This window comes from Capra hircus, chromosome 13 (genome assembly GCF_001704415.2).
Source record: "Capra hircus breed San Clemente chromosome 13, ASM170441v1, whole genome shotgun sequence".
NCBI classification, from domain to species: domain Eukaryota; kingdom Metazoa; phylum Chordata; class Mammalia; order Artiodactyla; family Bovidae; genus Capra; species Capra hircus.
Window position 1 is genome coordinate 32700034 of NC_030820.1, and position 16018 is coordinate 32716051.

A 16018-nucleotide genomic window follows, 5' to 3' on the forward strand; every position below is an offset into this window, starting at 1 on the left:
AATTTCTTTGGTCATACATGTGGCTTGTAGGATCTTAGTTCCCCAACCAGGGATTGAACCCGGGCTCCAGCAGTGAAAGTGAGTCCTAAGCTCTCAGCCACTGGGGAATTGACCTGCGCTCCTTATTTTTTGACACTGAATATTGTACTGGAATTTTGTAATGAAACTCAGGAAAGTTCCTAAGGAATGTGCACTGACCACAGTTCCTCCTTAGTGAACTTAAAAGTCATTCTTTGCCAGCCACCTAAACCTCATTATTTGTTAGTTTTGAACTGGACTTACACATAAACAGTAAATTTACTGAGCGCCTTTGAGGAAGAAATCCACAAATTGAAAGAGACAGAGTTCATTAGTTTTGTTTGTTTATATGTTATATTTTTTTCCCTGTAGGCGTGTGTTAACATTAAGTTTAGAAGGTAAGGAAGGCAAAAATTAAGCTCTCCTTTACTTACCCTTTGGTAAAAACAATATTTAATAAAAAAGTTCCAAACTTCCTACAAATGTTGAGGAATATTAAAAGTATTTAGTTTTGTTTAAGATTTTAGAACCTAATTGGGTAATCACACACAAAAAAGACTTTTTTCATCTTTCATTTCTATTTTTCCTTTTCTCACAGCAGCCTGAGGGAACTGGCATGATAGATGAAGAATTCACTGTTGCAAGGCTCTACATTAGCAAAATGAAGTCAGAAGTAAAAACCATGGTAAAACGGTGCAAACAGTTAGAAAGCACACAAACTGAGAGCAACAAAAAAATGGAAGAAAATGAAAAGGAGTTAGCAGCATGCCAGCTTCGTATCTCTCAAGTATGTGTTACAGAACAAACCTTCCTCATTTTTTTGAACAGCCACATATAAATTTTATTTATTGTTAAAGTTCTAAGAAAAATGACCTTTTGTAAGTTATTTTGAGTAACAACATAAAGCAGTTAATTCAGTTACTTTTTCCTACTCTAGCTGCAGTGTGTTAACATGAATGATTTAACTGGGTTATATTTGGTGACATGTATATGTTAAGTATAGGAATTTACTAGAAAGCTATGATTGATGACTATTGAATCTGGAATAATGCTAGCATAAGCAAAACTGCAGGGCCAGTTATATGGCTTTGGCAACTAAATGGATGAGACCATTCAGCAGGATAGGAATTGGAGGAGAAAGGTAGAGGTTAATGTTAGTTGGAGATAACAGTAAGAATATTACTTCATAAATCAGCCTTTAAAGTGCCTTATTTTGTAAGTGTTAGAAACTGCACAGATGACCATTTCATGGATTAAATTCTTTATCATTATAAAAACTTGCCCCTGAACATTTTGGCCTTAAGTATCTTGTTCTGTAAGTTTATTTTATGTTTAATATATTGATAAATCTTGCTTACTCTCAAATATTCTGAACAACTGAGTGTGTATGAGAGGTTTGCCTCCATTCGTTGGCTCCACTTCATAACAGTTTATTTTCCTCAAAAGCATGAAGCCAAAATCAAATCATTGACTGAGTATCTTCAAAATGTGGAGCAAAAGAAAAGACAGCTGGAGGAGTCTGTTGATTCCCTCAGTGAAGAGCTAGTCCAGCTTCGAGCACAAGGTACTCTGTTCCAGTTATTCATGAGTTATATCTATGTTATGAACTGTTACTGACTTCAGTATGATTGTAGTAAACATATGCACACTGATGGAGAATACATTAGTAGGAATACAGACCAATTGGAATAGTAAATATTACATTTTAGTGTGGCTTTGAAACATATTTTTGAAATTGTTTTTGAATATGGAAATAATCTAGGAATTTCTAAGTTGTGTGTGTGCGTGCACACGCGTGTGTACGTGTGCCATGTGCATGTGTCCTGACACAGGGGACTTAGAAAGCTCTTGTTTCCCTACACATGGTAGCCCATCTACTCCAGAATTTGGCAAAAAGAAATGAAACCGTAATATCAATACAGAGAATATAACTACGGTTACTAATCAGTATGTCCTGAGTGAAATTTACTATGTGGCATTTGGGTAATTTAAAGTCAAGTACTATTAAGGAAAGTTGTTTAGTCAGTCAGTCGTGTCTGACTATAGCTTGCCAGTTTCCACTGTCCATGGGATTTTCCAGGCAAGAATACTAGAGTGGTTTGCCATTTCCTTCTCCAAGGGACCTTGCCCACCCAGGGATTGAACCCATGTCTCCTGCTTTGGCAGGAGGATTCTTTACCACTGAGCCACCAGAGAAAGCCCATTAAGGAACCTAGCCTCATAAAACCCATTTGCCCCTTGGTTTGTATCAAGAACTCTCTTCTGTTTTCTCTTCCCACCCAAACAGAGAAAGTGCATGAAATGGAAAAGGAGCACTTGAATAAGGTTCAGACGGCAAATGAAGTTAAGGTAAGTTTGGTGTAACATTGGACTCTAATGGTTTTAATTCATCATTATTAATCATGATTAATCTGACTTAAAAACCTTTTCCCCCGATTATTTTAGCAAGCTGTTGAACAGCAGATCCAAAGCCATAGAGAAACTCATCAAAAACAAATTAGTAGTTTGAGAGATGAAGTCGAGGCAAAAGAAAAACTTATTACTGATCTTCAAGAGTAAGTGTGCTTTCCTTTCTTCTGAGGTAGTAGAAACTAACTTGGAAAGACTTAACTGTTTAGACAGGAAGACATAAAAGGTCACTGGTGGGTAATGTTTCTAACCTGCATTTTTCTTTGAAACAATTTTTGACTTGAAAATAAAGAATCTTCATTTGTGAGTGGAACTTCTAGTTCCAGTGGAAGTTTTTGAAAATTTTTCTTAGGTCTTTTGATGTAATAGTCAATAAAAAAACTATTCCCCAACTTTAACCATTATTTCAGATACACATCACTATCTTCTCCAGATCCTTTCCTTAACGTTTTTAAAAAATAATTATTTATTTTAGGCTGCATTGGCTCCTGTTCGGGGCATGCAGCCCTCTCTAACTGTGGTGCATGGCTGTAGGGAGTCTGGGCTCTGTAGTTTGTAGCACTCGGGCTCTCTGGTTGAGGCATGAGAGCTCAGTTGCCCCACGGCATATGGGGTCTTAGTTCCCCAACCAAGGATTGAACCCGAGTTCCTCCACTGCAAGGTGGATTCTTAATCACTGGACCACCAGGGAATTCCTGAGAAAAACTTTATGAAAATTGTGGTTTTAAAAATGTTTCTTTTAATAGTAGTGGTTGTCTTAGTTTTTCTAGAACATATTTTTCTTACTTCCACAGCCATACACATATAGCATAGACTTGATAGAAATTTGAGGTCTTTGACCAAATCATGATTTGAGTAGGAGGCAAAGGAGAGTAACAAAAAATGATGACAAAGCTTGGGGCATCGAATTTTCTGTTAATGAATTTAGGGAAATAATTCAGGAGAATGAAACATACGAAATCAAGATGTTTCAGACCAAACTGAAAAATATCATATGGCTGAATGTGGCCATATCCTCTTTCTGCCTCTGTGGACAGCAGCCTAAAAGAGGAGGCCTGGTGTATGTGAATGGTGGGACTACAGAATTTAAGACTTTGAAAATTTTCAATTACAGCATTCAGAAAATGATGATTTTGATCTTGTGAGGTGTTTTTTATTTTGTCAGCCAAAACCAGAAAATGATGTTAGAGCAAGAACGCCTAAGAGTAGAACATGAAAAGTTGAAAGCTACAGATCAGGAAAAGAGCAGAAAACTACATGAACTTACGTGAGTAGATGTTTTGATTCAAGTTTAAAAATAAAAAACTAAGTTAGAGAATTGCAGGCATTGCTCTGTTATATTCAGTGGATTAATGTTTCACTTTGTGTAGGCGAGGTGTTTTTCTTAAACCTTCTGAGTTGGTTTGTTTTATACTTAAAAACATACAGTGCATTCTTGTACTTTAGTGAAACCAAGGTCTTATATTTCACTGATAATTAAGATTCAGATTACTTCAAGATCCATCATAAAAACAAACTTAGAGCATGACATTTAGAAATTTAGGTTTCTACAAAAATTTAGATTTCTACAAAATTTAGATTTCTGCCATAAAAACTGTTTTTGTCAGATTTGATCTTGCATAAAAACACATTCTTTTTTGTCTTCAATAATTTATAATCTGTAATTTTCCTTTAGTCAGAATTGTTTCTGATATGCTATATGATAATACATATTCTAAAATTCAGAAAGAACCACTCCTTATTCCTTACATTCTGCCACATATTCTTTCATCTCTCCCATTGCTATATTATGGCAGTTCTTTCCTGATAACCTATAGATTTTAGAAGATTATAAGGCATATAGAAATTTCTTTGAAAGGCTAAACATTGGTAAATTTTTTCAAAATAAGATCTTTTTCATATATGAATTTAAGCATTGATCCTGTCAGATAAAAATATTTGATTGAATACTTGTACTAAATAAAACTAGAACTTATGGACTCAAAGTTGAGCCCATATTTATTGTATTTGTATATTCTCCTACTGTCAGGGTTATGCAAGATAGACGAGAACAAGCAAGACAAGACTTGAAAGGTTTGGAAGAGACAGTGGTAAGAAAAACTTGGAAATAAATAGGATTGGGGAATATTAATGGATTCTTCCCCTGGTTTTAGTAAATTTGAAGACCAGCTTCTAAAACTACTGCTTTCTTAATTCAAGGCAAAGGAACTTCAGACTTTACACAACCTGCGGAAGCTCTTTGTTCAGGACTTGGCCACCAGGGTTAAAAAGGTAATAAAATAATGCCAGGGTGGATATTGATGTAGTGGTGCTTGTTGTTTTTGTTGTTCATCGCTAAGCCATGTCTGACTCTTTGCAACACCATGGACTGCAGCACACCTTGCTCCTCTGACCTCCTCTGTCTCCCAGAGTTTGCTTAAATTCATGTCCATTGAGCCAATGATCCTATCTAACCATCACATCCTCTGCCACCCCCTTCTCCTTTTGCCTTACAGTAGTGCTTTCTGTGTCTCATTGTATTCACAAGGGAAATAACTTTACATTGTCGTAACAGTTTTGGTAGTAGTTAAACTTAGACCTTTTATTTGATCCGGTAATATTTCTTCATAGCATTGATTGATCTTTTTCTAGAGTGCCGAGATTGATTCAGATGACACAGGAGGCAGTGCTGCTCAGAAGCAGAAAATCTCCTTTCTTGAAAATAATCTGGAACAACTCACCAAAGTCCACAAACAGGTAGTAAAGAGTCTATTCCAGTGTCGCTGCAATAAAAACTGAGGAGTGACAAGCATTTGAATCTTAAGAGTCCTAAGGATTTTCATACCCTGAGCCATTCTGTTATTGTCATGCAATTATATAAATAAACCACTAGCAATTTTTACATTAGTTACTATTTTTAACAGCTTTTTATCAAGAGGCCAGGAAAAGATGGGTTGTTATTTTCTTTGTAGGGCTTCAGATCTGTCAGTTTCCTTAATTTATTCATGGTCATTTTAAAATCTCTGGGAGACAAGTCTTTAAGTTAAAATACCGTTTGTTTGTTTGTTTGTTTTGGTCTTCATACAATTAATACCTCAGAGTGTGAAATATATAAAATAACAAGGCAATTCACTTTTTTTTGTAAAGTAGGGACTTCCCTAGCAGTCCAGTGGTTAGAACTCTACATGTCTGTTATGGGGGTCCAGATTCGATCCCTGGTCAGGGAACCTAAGATCCCGCAAGCTGTGCAGGGTGGCCCAAAAAGCGGAATACTTACTGTGGGGTTTGTTTGGTTTACTTTTTTCTTTTATTAAGGCTTGATAACATGATTGAGTTACTTATTTTTTAAGCTCCGTGGCATACTTAATTGTTGTATGCCTTTGTTACTATAAACCTGGTGTTTGCACTAGAGTGAGATTCAGGAAATTTCAGCCTTTCTTTCAGCACTTATTAAGGACTTGTTAAGTTTACGTTTAGTTGTGGATCTTACTGTATCTAAAAGGATTTTCATGTCCACTAGATGAGTCTCTTAATGAAGAGACCTAATGCTGTGTTATAACATATTGTCATGGGGGAAAGAACAGTCACCAGCCCCTCAGTATTGAATGAAATTATATTTCGGGGGAGACATGTGAGTATATTTATAGATATATGTATTATCTGGATGTTGCTGCCTAAATTAAACTAGCTGTGGGAAAACCTTAACATAAAATGTAGTGGTTTTTTTTTTTTTTTTTTCCAAGAGAAGTTTCTAAATGTTTATATTTTTGCAAATCATCAGTAAAGCCAGAATCCTTGTTTTCTGTGCCTTCCTTTAGCTGGTACGTGATAATGCAGATCTTCGCTGTGAGCTCCCTAAGCTGGAAAAGCGACTCAGAGCTACAGCTGAGAGGGTGAAAGCTTTGGAGTCTGCGCTGAAAGAAGCCAAAGAAAATGCATCTCGCGATCGCAAACGTTATCAGCAGGAAGTAGATCGTATAAAGGAAGCAGTCAGGTCAAAGAATATGGCCAGAAGAGGACATTCTGCACAGATTGGTTAGTAGGACGTGATAAACCCATGAAACTTTGGTTTGAATATTTTTATTTACTTGAGAATGTAATCTGATCTGTCATATGGTATTTGTTAACGTTTTCTAGTTTACTAGAGGGTGGCACTGTTGGGAGTGAAGAGCATTGAGGCATAGCCACCTTAGCAGGGGAAGGAGCTAAGTCAGAACTAGGTGAGCAAGACTGGTCAGGTTTAGAGAAACTAAGAAGAGTACTGTTATTAAAGCAAGAAGAGACTTGCAAGAAAATGTCACCCAGTATCTCGTGCTTTAATTGTAAAGCAGTGATACAGGAATAAGGTTTTTAAGAGGTTATTAAATTTAACCTTTCAACAAGATTTTTAAGGATTGTGTAGGTCCTCGACAAAAGGATGTAACTGAAAAGAAAAAGAGAGATGGAAGGATTTGCTGAGAAACAAAAAGCCAAAGAAAAAACCTTTGGGAATTTGTTGTAAATAAAGAGAAGAGACTAAAGTAAGCATTTGTTTTTCATACTAGCTAAACCTATTCGTCCTGGGCAACATCCAGCAGCTTCTCCAACTCATCCAAGTGCGATTCGTGGAGGAGGTGCATTTGTTCAGAACAGCCAGCCGGTGGCTGTGCGAGGTGGAGGAGGCAAGCAGGTGTAAGCTCCCCACGACACCCGCGGGTTTGTGAGCTCTCTCTGGCTTTTGAATCACAGCTATCCATGGGAGGTGTTCAGCCACTGGTGGTTAAATACTTTTTGGATTCTAACAATAGTAGCATGTTTTCTTTTTATATATGGAATTCTGAAAGTAACTTACCATGGTTTCCTTTAGAGTTTTTTCATAATTGAGATCATAGTATCTGCATATTCAAATTTGTGTTCTTAATGTTTTTAACCTAATATTGGGTCATTTTTTAAAAACTGTTACTTAACTGTTATCTAGTATAAATACCATGGTTTTATGGCTATTTTACTGGATATTTAATATGTTAATTTTTTCATACTTGGAATTTTCCAGTGTTGAAATTTTCATGTATGAAATTTGAAGTAATGAAACATCTTTTTATACCTCCTTACTTTCAGATTATTTCCAGAAGATTCCCATAAGTGGAATCACAAGAAAGTGAACATTTGTAAGATTCTTGACACATATTAACACACTGCTATTCCATGACTATGCTAAATTATATCATAGCCAAGGACACTGTCTATTTTGTTGCATCTTTGCTGGTATTAATAGTTTTTAAATGTCCAGTTTAATAGGCTGGAATAAGCATCTCGTTGATTTGTGAATGAAATGTTTATTGCCCCATTTATATAATTTTTTTTCTGGGTCCTTTGCCGTTTTACTATTGTGAGTGGTTTTTCTGACTGATTTATGAGTTCTTACTTGTTTCTTTCTAAATACAAGTAATAGCTGCACCCAGTCGAAGGATAGACAATTATCACAAACCAAGAAAATAGATTTGGAAATACCACCCAATATATATATCCTTCTGGAACTTTCTTTAAATATAACTTTTAAATTAGGAAGGTTAAAATATAAATAACTGTAACATACTACCAATATACTATGCTATTCTGAATATGCTGATAGCCTGATTTTTTAACTTGGCAATATATTGTGAACATTTTCTTAGTATGACGTGACTAATTATAGCTGCCTATTATTTTATCAGATTTAATTCTTAGCAAGTCCCAAGTGTGTAGGTGGTTTGGAAACGAAGGAAACTAAAAAATACAGTATAATTATGAGATACTTTACTGGCTTTGTTTCTGACAAACACTAAAGTTGTTTTATTTTAATCTCCCTTGTTTTTACTTTGTCATTTTTGCATAACATTGGCTTGCAATTTGAGTAGAATATTAAGCAGCATTCTGGAGAATTCACATTTCCATAAATTTAATACAAGTTTTTGTCCACATAATAGAAGTTTCAAGAGAGTCACACAATGAAAGAGTTAATGGATATTGGAGTCCACCTAAGTTTGAATTCTGATTTTTTTACTTTTAAGAACTTGAGCAAGTTACTTTTTTAACAGTTGATTGCTTGTTTTCACTCCTTTTTATAAAAACTGTTAGGCATAAAAGTAAATTATGAAGTTTATGACCCATTTAATGTATCTCTGAAATAAAACATTTTTCTATATACCTCAACATTATCACAACTGACAAAATATTTTAATAGTATATCAATCCATATTTGCAGAGAAGGCAATGGCAACCCACTCCAGTACTCTTGCCTGGAAAATCCCATGGATGAAAGAGTCTGGTAGGCTGCTGTCCATGGGGTCACTAAGAGTCAGACATGACTGAGCAACTTCATTTTCACTTTTCATTGTCATGTATTGGAGAAGGAAATGGCAACCCACTCCAGTGTTCTGGCCTGGAGAATCCCAGGGACGAGGGAGCCTGGTGGGCTGCCGTCTATGGGGTCGCACAGAGTCGGACATGACTGAAGCGACTTAGCAGCAGCAGCAGCAGCAGCAATCCATATTTGGAACTTTCTGATTACTTACTGATTTTTAAATCTTTTACAGCTGGTTTGTCTAAACCTGGGAATAATCCAGAACTGATGTTTACATTAGGTTATTTACCTTAAGTCTCTCTTAATGCTAGAATAACACCCCACCCTCTTTTTTTTTGTTTGTTTAATGACATTGACTTACTAAATAGAAAAGGCCAATTTTCTGGAGCATATGCCACCTCTGGTGTTGGCTTGTTTCTAGATGCAGCTGCTGTGTTCCTCTGTTTCCTGTTTATTAAAAGCATTTATTGAATTCTTGTGCATTTTTTTACAGGATTACATTGTAGGTGGTATGTGTTTAATATTGTGTCATATCAGCAAACATTACAGTGGTTGTCCTGCCTCTCTTTTTCCCCCTTTGGATTAATAACTTGTTGAGCCTCTTTATTAATAAAATGAAAGTCATTCCTGAGAATTATACAAGTTAAGGCATCACTACCTAGTACAGAGCAGATGCTGAGGAAATGCAAGCTGCCTTTTCTGAAATTGAAGGTGGGCAAAAGAATTTTCAAAGGATACATATAAATAAATACAGGTAAAAGTTTATCTGTTTTGAATATTGTCCTCACATTAAAATTCACATGAACTTTGAACTCCTGTCTCATTTGCAGATAGCATAGTCCATGACCTTTGTTAAGTAAAGCTAGGTTTTCGCAGCAGATTGCTGATCCAGTGTAATGACAGTGCTTAAGCACTTGAGGGAGTTGGCTAACCTAGCTAACACAGGTTTTCAAGACTTGAAGTAACTATAAAAGTATGATTACGTACAGGTTTGTTTCATTGCTGGTCCAAAGGATAATGGTTATTATTTTTAAAAATCTTGGAGTGATCAATCTTAAGCCCAGATTGAGGAGTATGTGATAACTACTTTGTAGAGATTTTTTAATTATTAAGAAAAGCATTTCAAAACACTGGATTTATTTTGGGGAGAGATGGCAATGTATGAATGACAGTGATACTCGTAGTACCAGTTTTACGTGGCTGGTTGGTTCTTCTAGCTGCATGATGCTTTGGACAGGTTGAGGTTTTCTAATAAACACAGAGGTAAATAGGCAGTGGATTACAAGGATGCCTTCAGGTAACTCCTACTGGGATTGTTTACTTTTATTTTATTTTACTTTCTTTCTTTTTTTTTTTTTTTCTTTTGGCCACACCTCACGGCTTTTGGGATTTTTAGTTCCCTGACCAGCTACTGAACTTTGGGCCACAGCAGTGAAAGTGCCCAGTCCTAACTCTGGACCACAGGGGAAGTCTCTGGGGTTGTTTATTTCATTGTTGCCTTCCGTAGCACATGTACTTTGTGCTTATTGGTACACCCCACCTCTTTTTGTTTTTCACAGCTACCATGTATGTAACATTGCTAGTTAATTAGTGGTCCTTGACTTAATGTCACTGACACTGTCTACTGACTGGCATTTTATTGACCATCTTTTTCTTTAAAAAAAAAAACAAAACTAATTTATATATCAGCTTACTCATAGGTCTTGGCGTAAGTAAAAGCAAATGCAGGGTTGACTTCCTTTCAATACTGTACTGTCCCTAGACAGCTCTGCTTAGGAGACAAATAAAAGGAAAAGAAATAAAATCATTCATTGTTGCAATCTTTTTAGTTTTGGGGGAAGTGGTCAAAGCTGTTGGTTAACTGTTTTTAAACTAATTGGTGTATTTCGTTTCATTCTTTTCAAACACAGGTTTTGTATAAATAATATTTCCTCTGCTTTTTTCCATCTTCAGGTGTTAAAAGTAATTGAAGTATGAAGAGGACATAATTCAATGACTGTAGCCTGTATCCCTTGGGAACTCTAGAATTATAACGTTTTTTAGTGTATAAATTGTACCTGGCCTGTACAGCTGTTTCCTACCCACTCTTGTAAACTCTGCTGCTTCCCAACACAACTAGAGTGCAATTCTGGCGTCTTAGGAGGGAAAAACGACAGTTTATAACTGTGGCCCTATTTATTACACAGTTTGTCTTTCATGTCTTAAATTTAGTCTTCACTGTGCCAAGCTAACTGTATCATATAGGACTGTGCTTTTTGTACTTGTTCGTGTTTATTTTTTAATCTTAGTTTAAGTTACCTAGCTGCTACTGCTTGTTTTTCTTTTCTTATAAAATAATACCTTATTTTAGGGGAAATGGAACTTTTAGATTAAATGTCTTAAATTTTACCACTTACAACACTACATGCCCACGAATTATATCAGGTCAGTACTGTACTTAAAAATCCTTTGAAATGACTTCAGAGTTAAAATTACGTGCATCATCTCTGAAGTTTGCTTCTGAAAACTACTCTCTGAGCACTGAAACCTTTAAAACTGCCTAACTAGACACTTGAGACTGGGCAAGGCTACTTAATTATCTTGTGAAAAGCCTACTGCTAAATTATCTTGAATAGAAATATTTCACACTATCAAAAGCAAATCTTTTGCTTTTGTTTAAGAAAAACAGTTTGGAAAAGAAATTCATTTCTCTTCTTCCCAATGCTGTATACACATAGCTTGATGGAATGGAAACACCTTGCTTTGTGAGCCTGTTAGTTAATATATATTAAGAATTGGGTGGATAATCTGTCAACTTAATATAATGAAATGAACTAAGATATGGATATTATAGGATTAAACATAATTTTATATTAGTACTGTATTGGTTGATCTAAATTTATAGCATTTGGAAGTTGAGAAAACATGTGGAAGGATGGGACAAATGGCGAATTTATAAATATATAGGTAAATTGTGGTCTGAAAATCCCTGAGGTGTCTTTAACCTGCTACACTAAATCATACACTATAACATACTTCTTATTTAGTCTAGGAGTAGTAAATTATTTGCAAGTCACTAATAATCCTCAAATTATTTTGTTGGCGGTAGCTGGTAATTTTATAATTATGTGTATCTGTTTTTGCCACTTCTTCCCCAGATGATTAAACTAAGTCAACAGTTTATTTTAGAAACTATAAAAGTAATAGGGAAAGAGATTTCAATATTTGCTTCACCACTTGGGAGTGGGTAACTGCAACTGTGTTAGCAGAAATTTGCAAAGACTGGGGATGTAAAGTTACTCAGAGGAGAAAGCTGGAAAGTTCTGTGTTAGGATCTGGGTGGCAGAATTAACTTTTTGAAAAAGTTTTATATACACATATTTGTATTAAATTTGGAGCCATAGTCAGAAGACTCAGATCATAATTGGCTTATTTTTCTATTTCCTTAACTATTGTAATTTCCACTTTTATAATAATTTTGATTTAAAAGATAAATTTATTTATTTTTTTAACAGTCAAAAATCCTTGCTGTTCTGATCTGCAGCAACCTTTAAAATGATTGTATTGTTTTTAGGCTTGATCAAAAGAAACACTCCAAAAATTGAGATGAAAACTTGTAGAGCGGCAAGACTGAAGCAATGCAGTTAACTATACCCGTGCTTCCGCCTGTTGGTGGTGATAGTTTTCTAAATGAAGAAATGTTTGGCTGCATTCACACAGACATTTGTATTTTGTTTCCAAATGAGAGCTTGCTTTTTGGGGCAGTATTCTTAAATGAAGCAGAATTTTTTTTCTCTCTTTTGTCTGAATATAGGAGTTTCTTTCTTGTAAGATGTATCACAGGTATTGGTGCTGTGTAACAAACAATGAATTGTAACTAGTGTGTGGTTCAGAATACACAATGTTAGGGTTTTTAAAATATCTCAATGGGTTTTTCTATTTATAATTTCAGACTTTCACAAAATGTACAGAGAATTTCATAAATTTGTTTTAATTGAACTGCTTTTGCTATGGTAGGTCATTAAACACAGCCTTTACTCTTATAAGTGAAAATTTCTGATCACCTGGAACATTGATACTTATATCAATTTACAGTGTCTTTTTTTTTTTTTTTGACTAAATTAATGTTCGTCTGAATGGCATTGATAAATGGTTCAGAAAAGAAACTCAGTGAAATGAAAGTAATATTTATTCATGGTGATCAGTTAAATTATTTGCCTAATTTAAGAAAACTACTGTGTGTAACTCAATTTGGCAGGAGATGATAGAAGAGTCTGAGTCTGCCTGTGGAGTACGTTGGTTTCTTTTCAGTGCTTGAAGATACATGCAGAGATAATTGGTTTGGGAAGACGCCATATAATTTTAAGTTGACCTGCATGCTGTAAATGTCTTTTATGTTTAAATAAAAAGGAAAAAATTTTTTGAAATGCAGTGACTTTCTTAAAATGTGATTCAGTGATATATCAGGTTGATTTTACATGACCAAGTGGCCTTTTTTCTTGACAGAATAGTCACTAGTGTGTCATTATGTTTAGTATATTTTGTTTCCTAATGAATTGCATGTGCTTTGGATATCAAGTATTAAATAGGCTAAAGAATTAAGAGCTAGAGATGAATCATCAATCTGTTATTTTACTGAACTGTGATAAGGACATGTCACTCTGTTATTCTTCCCCCAAAACCATAACCCTTGTCTGATCATGAGAAAAATACCACACAATCCAAATAGAGGGACATTCTAGCAAATACCTGGCCAGGACTCTTCCAAAGTGTCAAGATCATGGAAAACCAGGAGAGACATATCTGAGGGGACTCTGGAGACTTGACAACTAGATGCAGTGATGTGGTATGGTGGCCTGGGTTGAGCCCTGGAACAGTAAAAAGACATCAGTTGGGGCTTCCCTTTTGGCTCTGGTAAAAAAAAAAATTCACCTGCCAATGCAGGGGAGGGGTTCAATTCCTGGCCTGGGAATATCCCACATGCCGCAGAGCAACTAAGCCTGAGCACCACATCCATTGATCCTGTGCTCCACATGAAAAGAAGCCACCACAGTGAGAAGCCTGTGCACCAAAACTAGAGAGTACCCCCCATTCTCCGCAACTGGAGAAAAGCCTGCACAGCAGGGAAGACCCAGTACAGCCAAAATTAAAGACATCAGTGGGGAAACTGGTGAAGTCTGTTCGCAGTGGTGTGCTGGCTGACTTCTTGTGATCAAGGTGCAGTGGTGATGGAAGATAGCACTGTTAGGAGGAAGAGTTTGAGGGGATTCTCCGTATTACCTTTGCTTCCCTGCTTTAAGTTAAAATTACTCTTAAAGGTACGTTTACTGATTTATAAAGCCTCAAAGAACAGGAGACAACAAACTAACATTTGGGGCAGGAAAGCAACCTCAGCAGACCCCAGAAACCTGACTGGACAAGCAGTGGGGAATGCCAAGAAGCAACTTAGTATTCCCCTTGCCTCCAAAAGACCCCCCAAATGGTCATGAACATGACCTTTGGTAGGTCTGGAAGTAGCGATAAAAGTATCCTGAAATGGGACTAATTGAAAGTCTGTCTAAACCGAAAACAGTTTGACCCCTGATGCTGGCTTCATTGCTGCACAGCTTGGCGACTGCCTCTCCAACACGCTAGCATGGTCCTGTTGTTATCTAGAGAGGGTAAAGGAGAGGGTGTCTGGATAGAAGAGCCAGGAATACTTGAGTGTGCCAGTTAGTGATGTATGATGCTTCTCCTCTCCAAATCTACCTTTATTATAGAGGACGTTTGACATGCACAGAGGGGAGGAAAAGGGAGAAGATGGCCATCTGCAAGCCAAGGAGAGGCCTGAAGAGCCCTCACAAGGAGCCAGCCCTGCCCACACCCTGGATTGCAGCTTGCAGCCTCCAGAACTGAAGCCATCCATCTCTAATTACCTCACCTTGTCTGTGGTGCTTGGTTTCCCCAGCCCCAGTAGACTGATAGGATGGCCAACACGGGCAGTGAGCTGGACCCTCGGCATTTCGTTTCTCCTTTCTCAGCTCTGGCATGCTTTGGTTTCCTCTTGGGTTTGGTTTTGTTTTAATATTTGTTAGTCTTAGCTGCGTTGGGTCTTAGTTGCGGCACACAGGCTTCTAACTGTGGCATGGGCTTAGTTCCCCCAAGGCATATGGGATCTTAGTTCCCCCACCAGGGATTGAACTTGTTTCCCCTGCCTGCATTGGAAGGTGGGTTCTTAACCACTGAACCACCAGGGAAGTCCCGGGTTTGCCTCTTGTTTAATACCATCCTGTTATCAGTGACATGGGGGTTTTGGGCGGCACCCAGGGTGCACAGTCCCTTAGCTTGTGGCGCTGGTCATGTGCCCACCTTTCTGGCAGCAGGCTGGGTCTCCTGTGTGTTTACTCTTCAGCAAACACAGGCATATCCTGTCCACCTGATCAATGGTCAGGGGTGGGAGGTGGGTGGCCTTGGACCACCTAGATCCCAGCGAAGGTGTTTCCTTCTGCCTGGTCCCAGCCAGCATCTTGACTTGGCCTGACCACCCTGCTTGCCTAGTGACTGTGGACCAGCTGTAGCCTGGGAAACCTAGCAAGCCTCTTCACCATCCCGTGGGCAGCAGCTACACTTTTACAATGAGATCTGAACCCCAAACACGGGTGAGGGGGGTGGAATTCAAGTCTGTTTCTTCCCTAGGTACTCTCCTTTAGCCCTAGAGTATTCTTGAAAATTCTCTGTACCCATTTATAGTTAATCCCCATGGACCTGGACTGATAATGGAGGGTGATATGAACGTTTGTGCTAAGAATATTTAGAACCTCAACCTTTTCGCCTTGCTTGGTTACCTGAGATTAAATTACTTGCAGATTAGAGATTCTGTGAAAAATTTGACAGCCATACAGGGAGTACCCAAAGAATTGTGGTTTCAGAAATGCCACAGTCAACATATGAACCAGTTGCTTCAGGTCAGCTTCATCATGTCTTTAGAATGAGAGAATCAAACAAGGAAAAAAATAATATGGAAGAAAGTGGGACTAGGAAAGGGGGAGAAGACATTTTTAAAAACTAACACTAATCGCTTCTCGGCCTTTTGGCTAAGATCAAGTGTAGTATCTGTTCTTATCAGTTTAATATCTGATACGTCCTCTATCCGAGGACAATATATTAATGAATCAGTTCTGATGAGATGGATGAAACTGGAGCCGATTATACAGAGTGAAGTAAGCCAGAGAGAAAAACACCAATACAGTATACTAACACATATATATGGAATTTAGAAAGATGGCAATGACGACCCTGTATGCAAGACAGCAAAAAAGACACAGATGTGTA

At 37.2% G+C, this 16018-nt stretch overlaps 1 protein-coding gene across 3 annotated transcripts in view; it reads left to right on the top strand.

Annotated features, from left to right (window-relative positions):
* KIF5B (kinesin family member 5B) overlaps window positions 1-13168 on the top strand; it is a 47260-nt gene extending 34092 nt beyond the window's left edge. The window contains exons 16-26 of one of the 3 annotated variants that reach the window (XM_005687994.3): window positions 617-805; window positions 1465-1582; window positions 2306-2367; window positions 2464-2573; window positions 3593-3694; window positions 4457-4517; window positions 4627-4698; window positions 5059-5163; window positions 6225-6441; window positions 6951-7077; window positions 10682-13168. In XM_005687994.3, coding sequence (XP_005688051.1) covers window positions 617-805; window positions 1465-1582; window positions 2306-2367; window positions 2464-2573; window positions 3593-3694; window positions 4457-4517; window positions 4627-4698; window positions 5059-5163; window positions 6225-6441; window positions 6951-7077; window positions 10682-10688 — 1170 coding nt within the window. In that variant the 3' untranslated portion in view covers window positions 10689-13168. Of the gene's footprint in view, window positions 1-616; window positions 806-1464; window positions 1583-2305; window positions 2368-2463; window positions 2574-3592; window positions 3695-4456; window positions 4518-4626; window positions 4699-5058; window positions 5164-6224; window positions 6442-6950; window positions 7102-10681 lie in introns of all 3 variants that reach the window. The other 2 variants (XM_018057171.1, XM_018057170.1) reach the window with 2 other exon arrangements.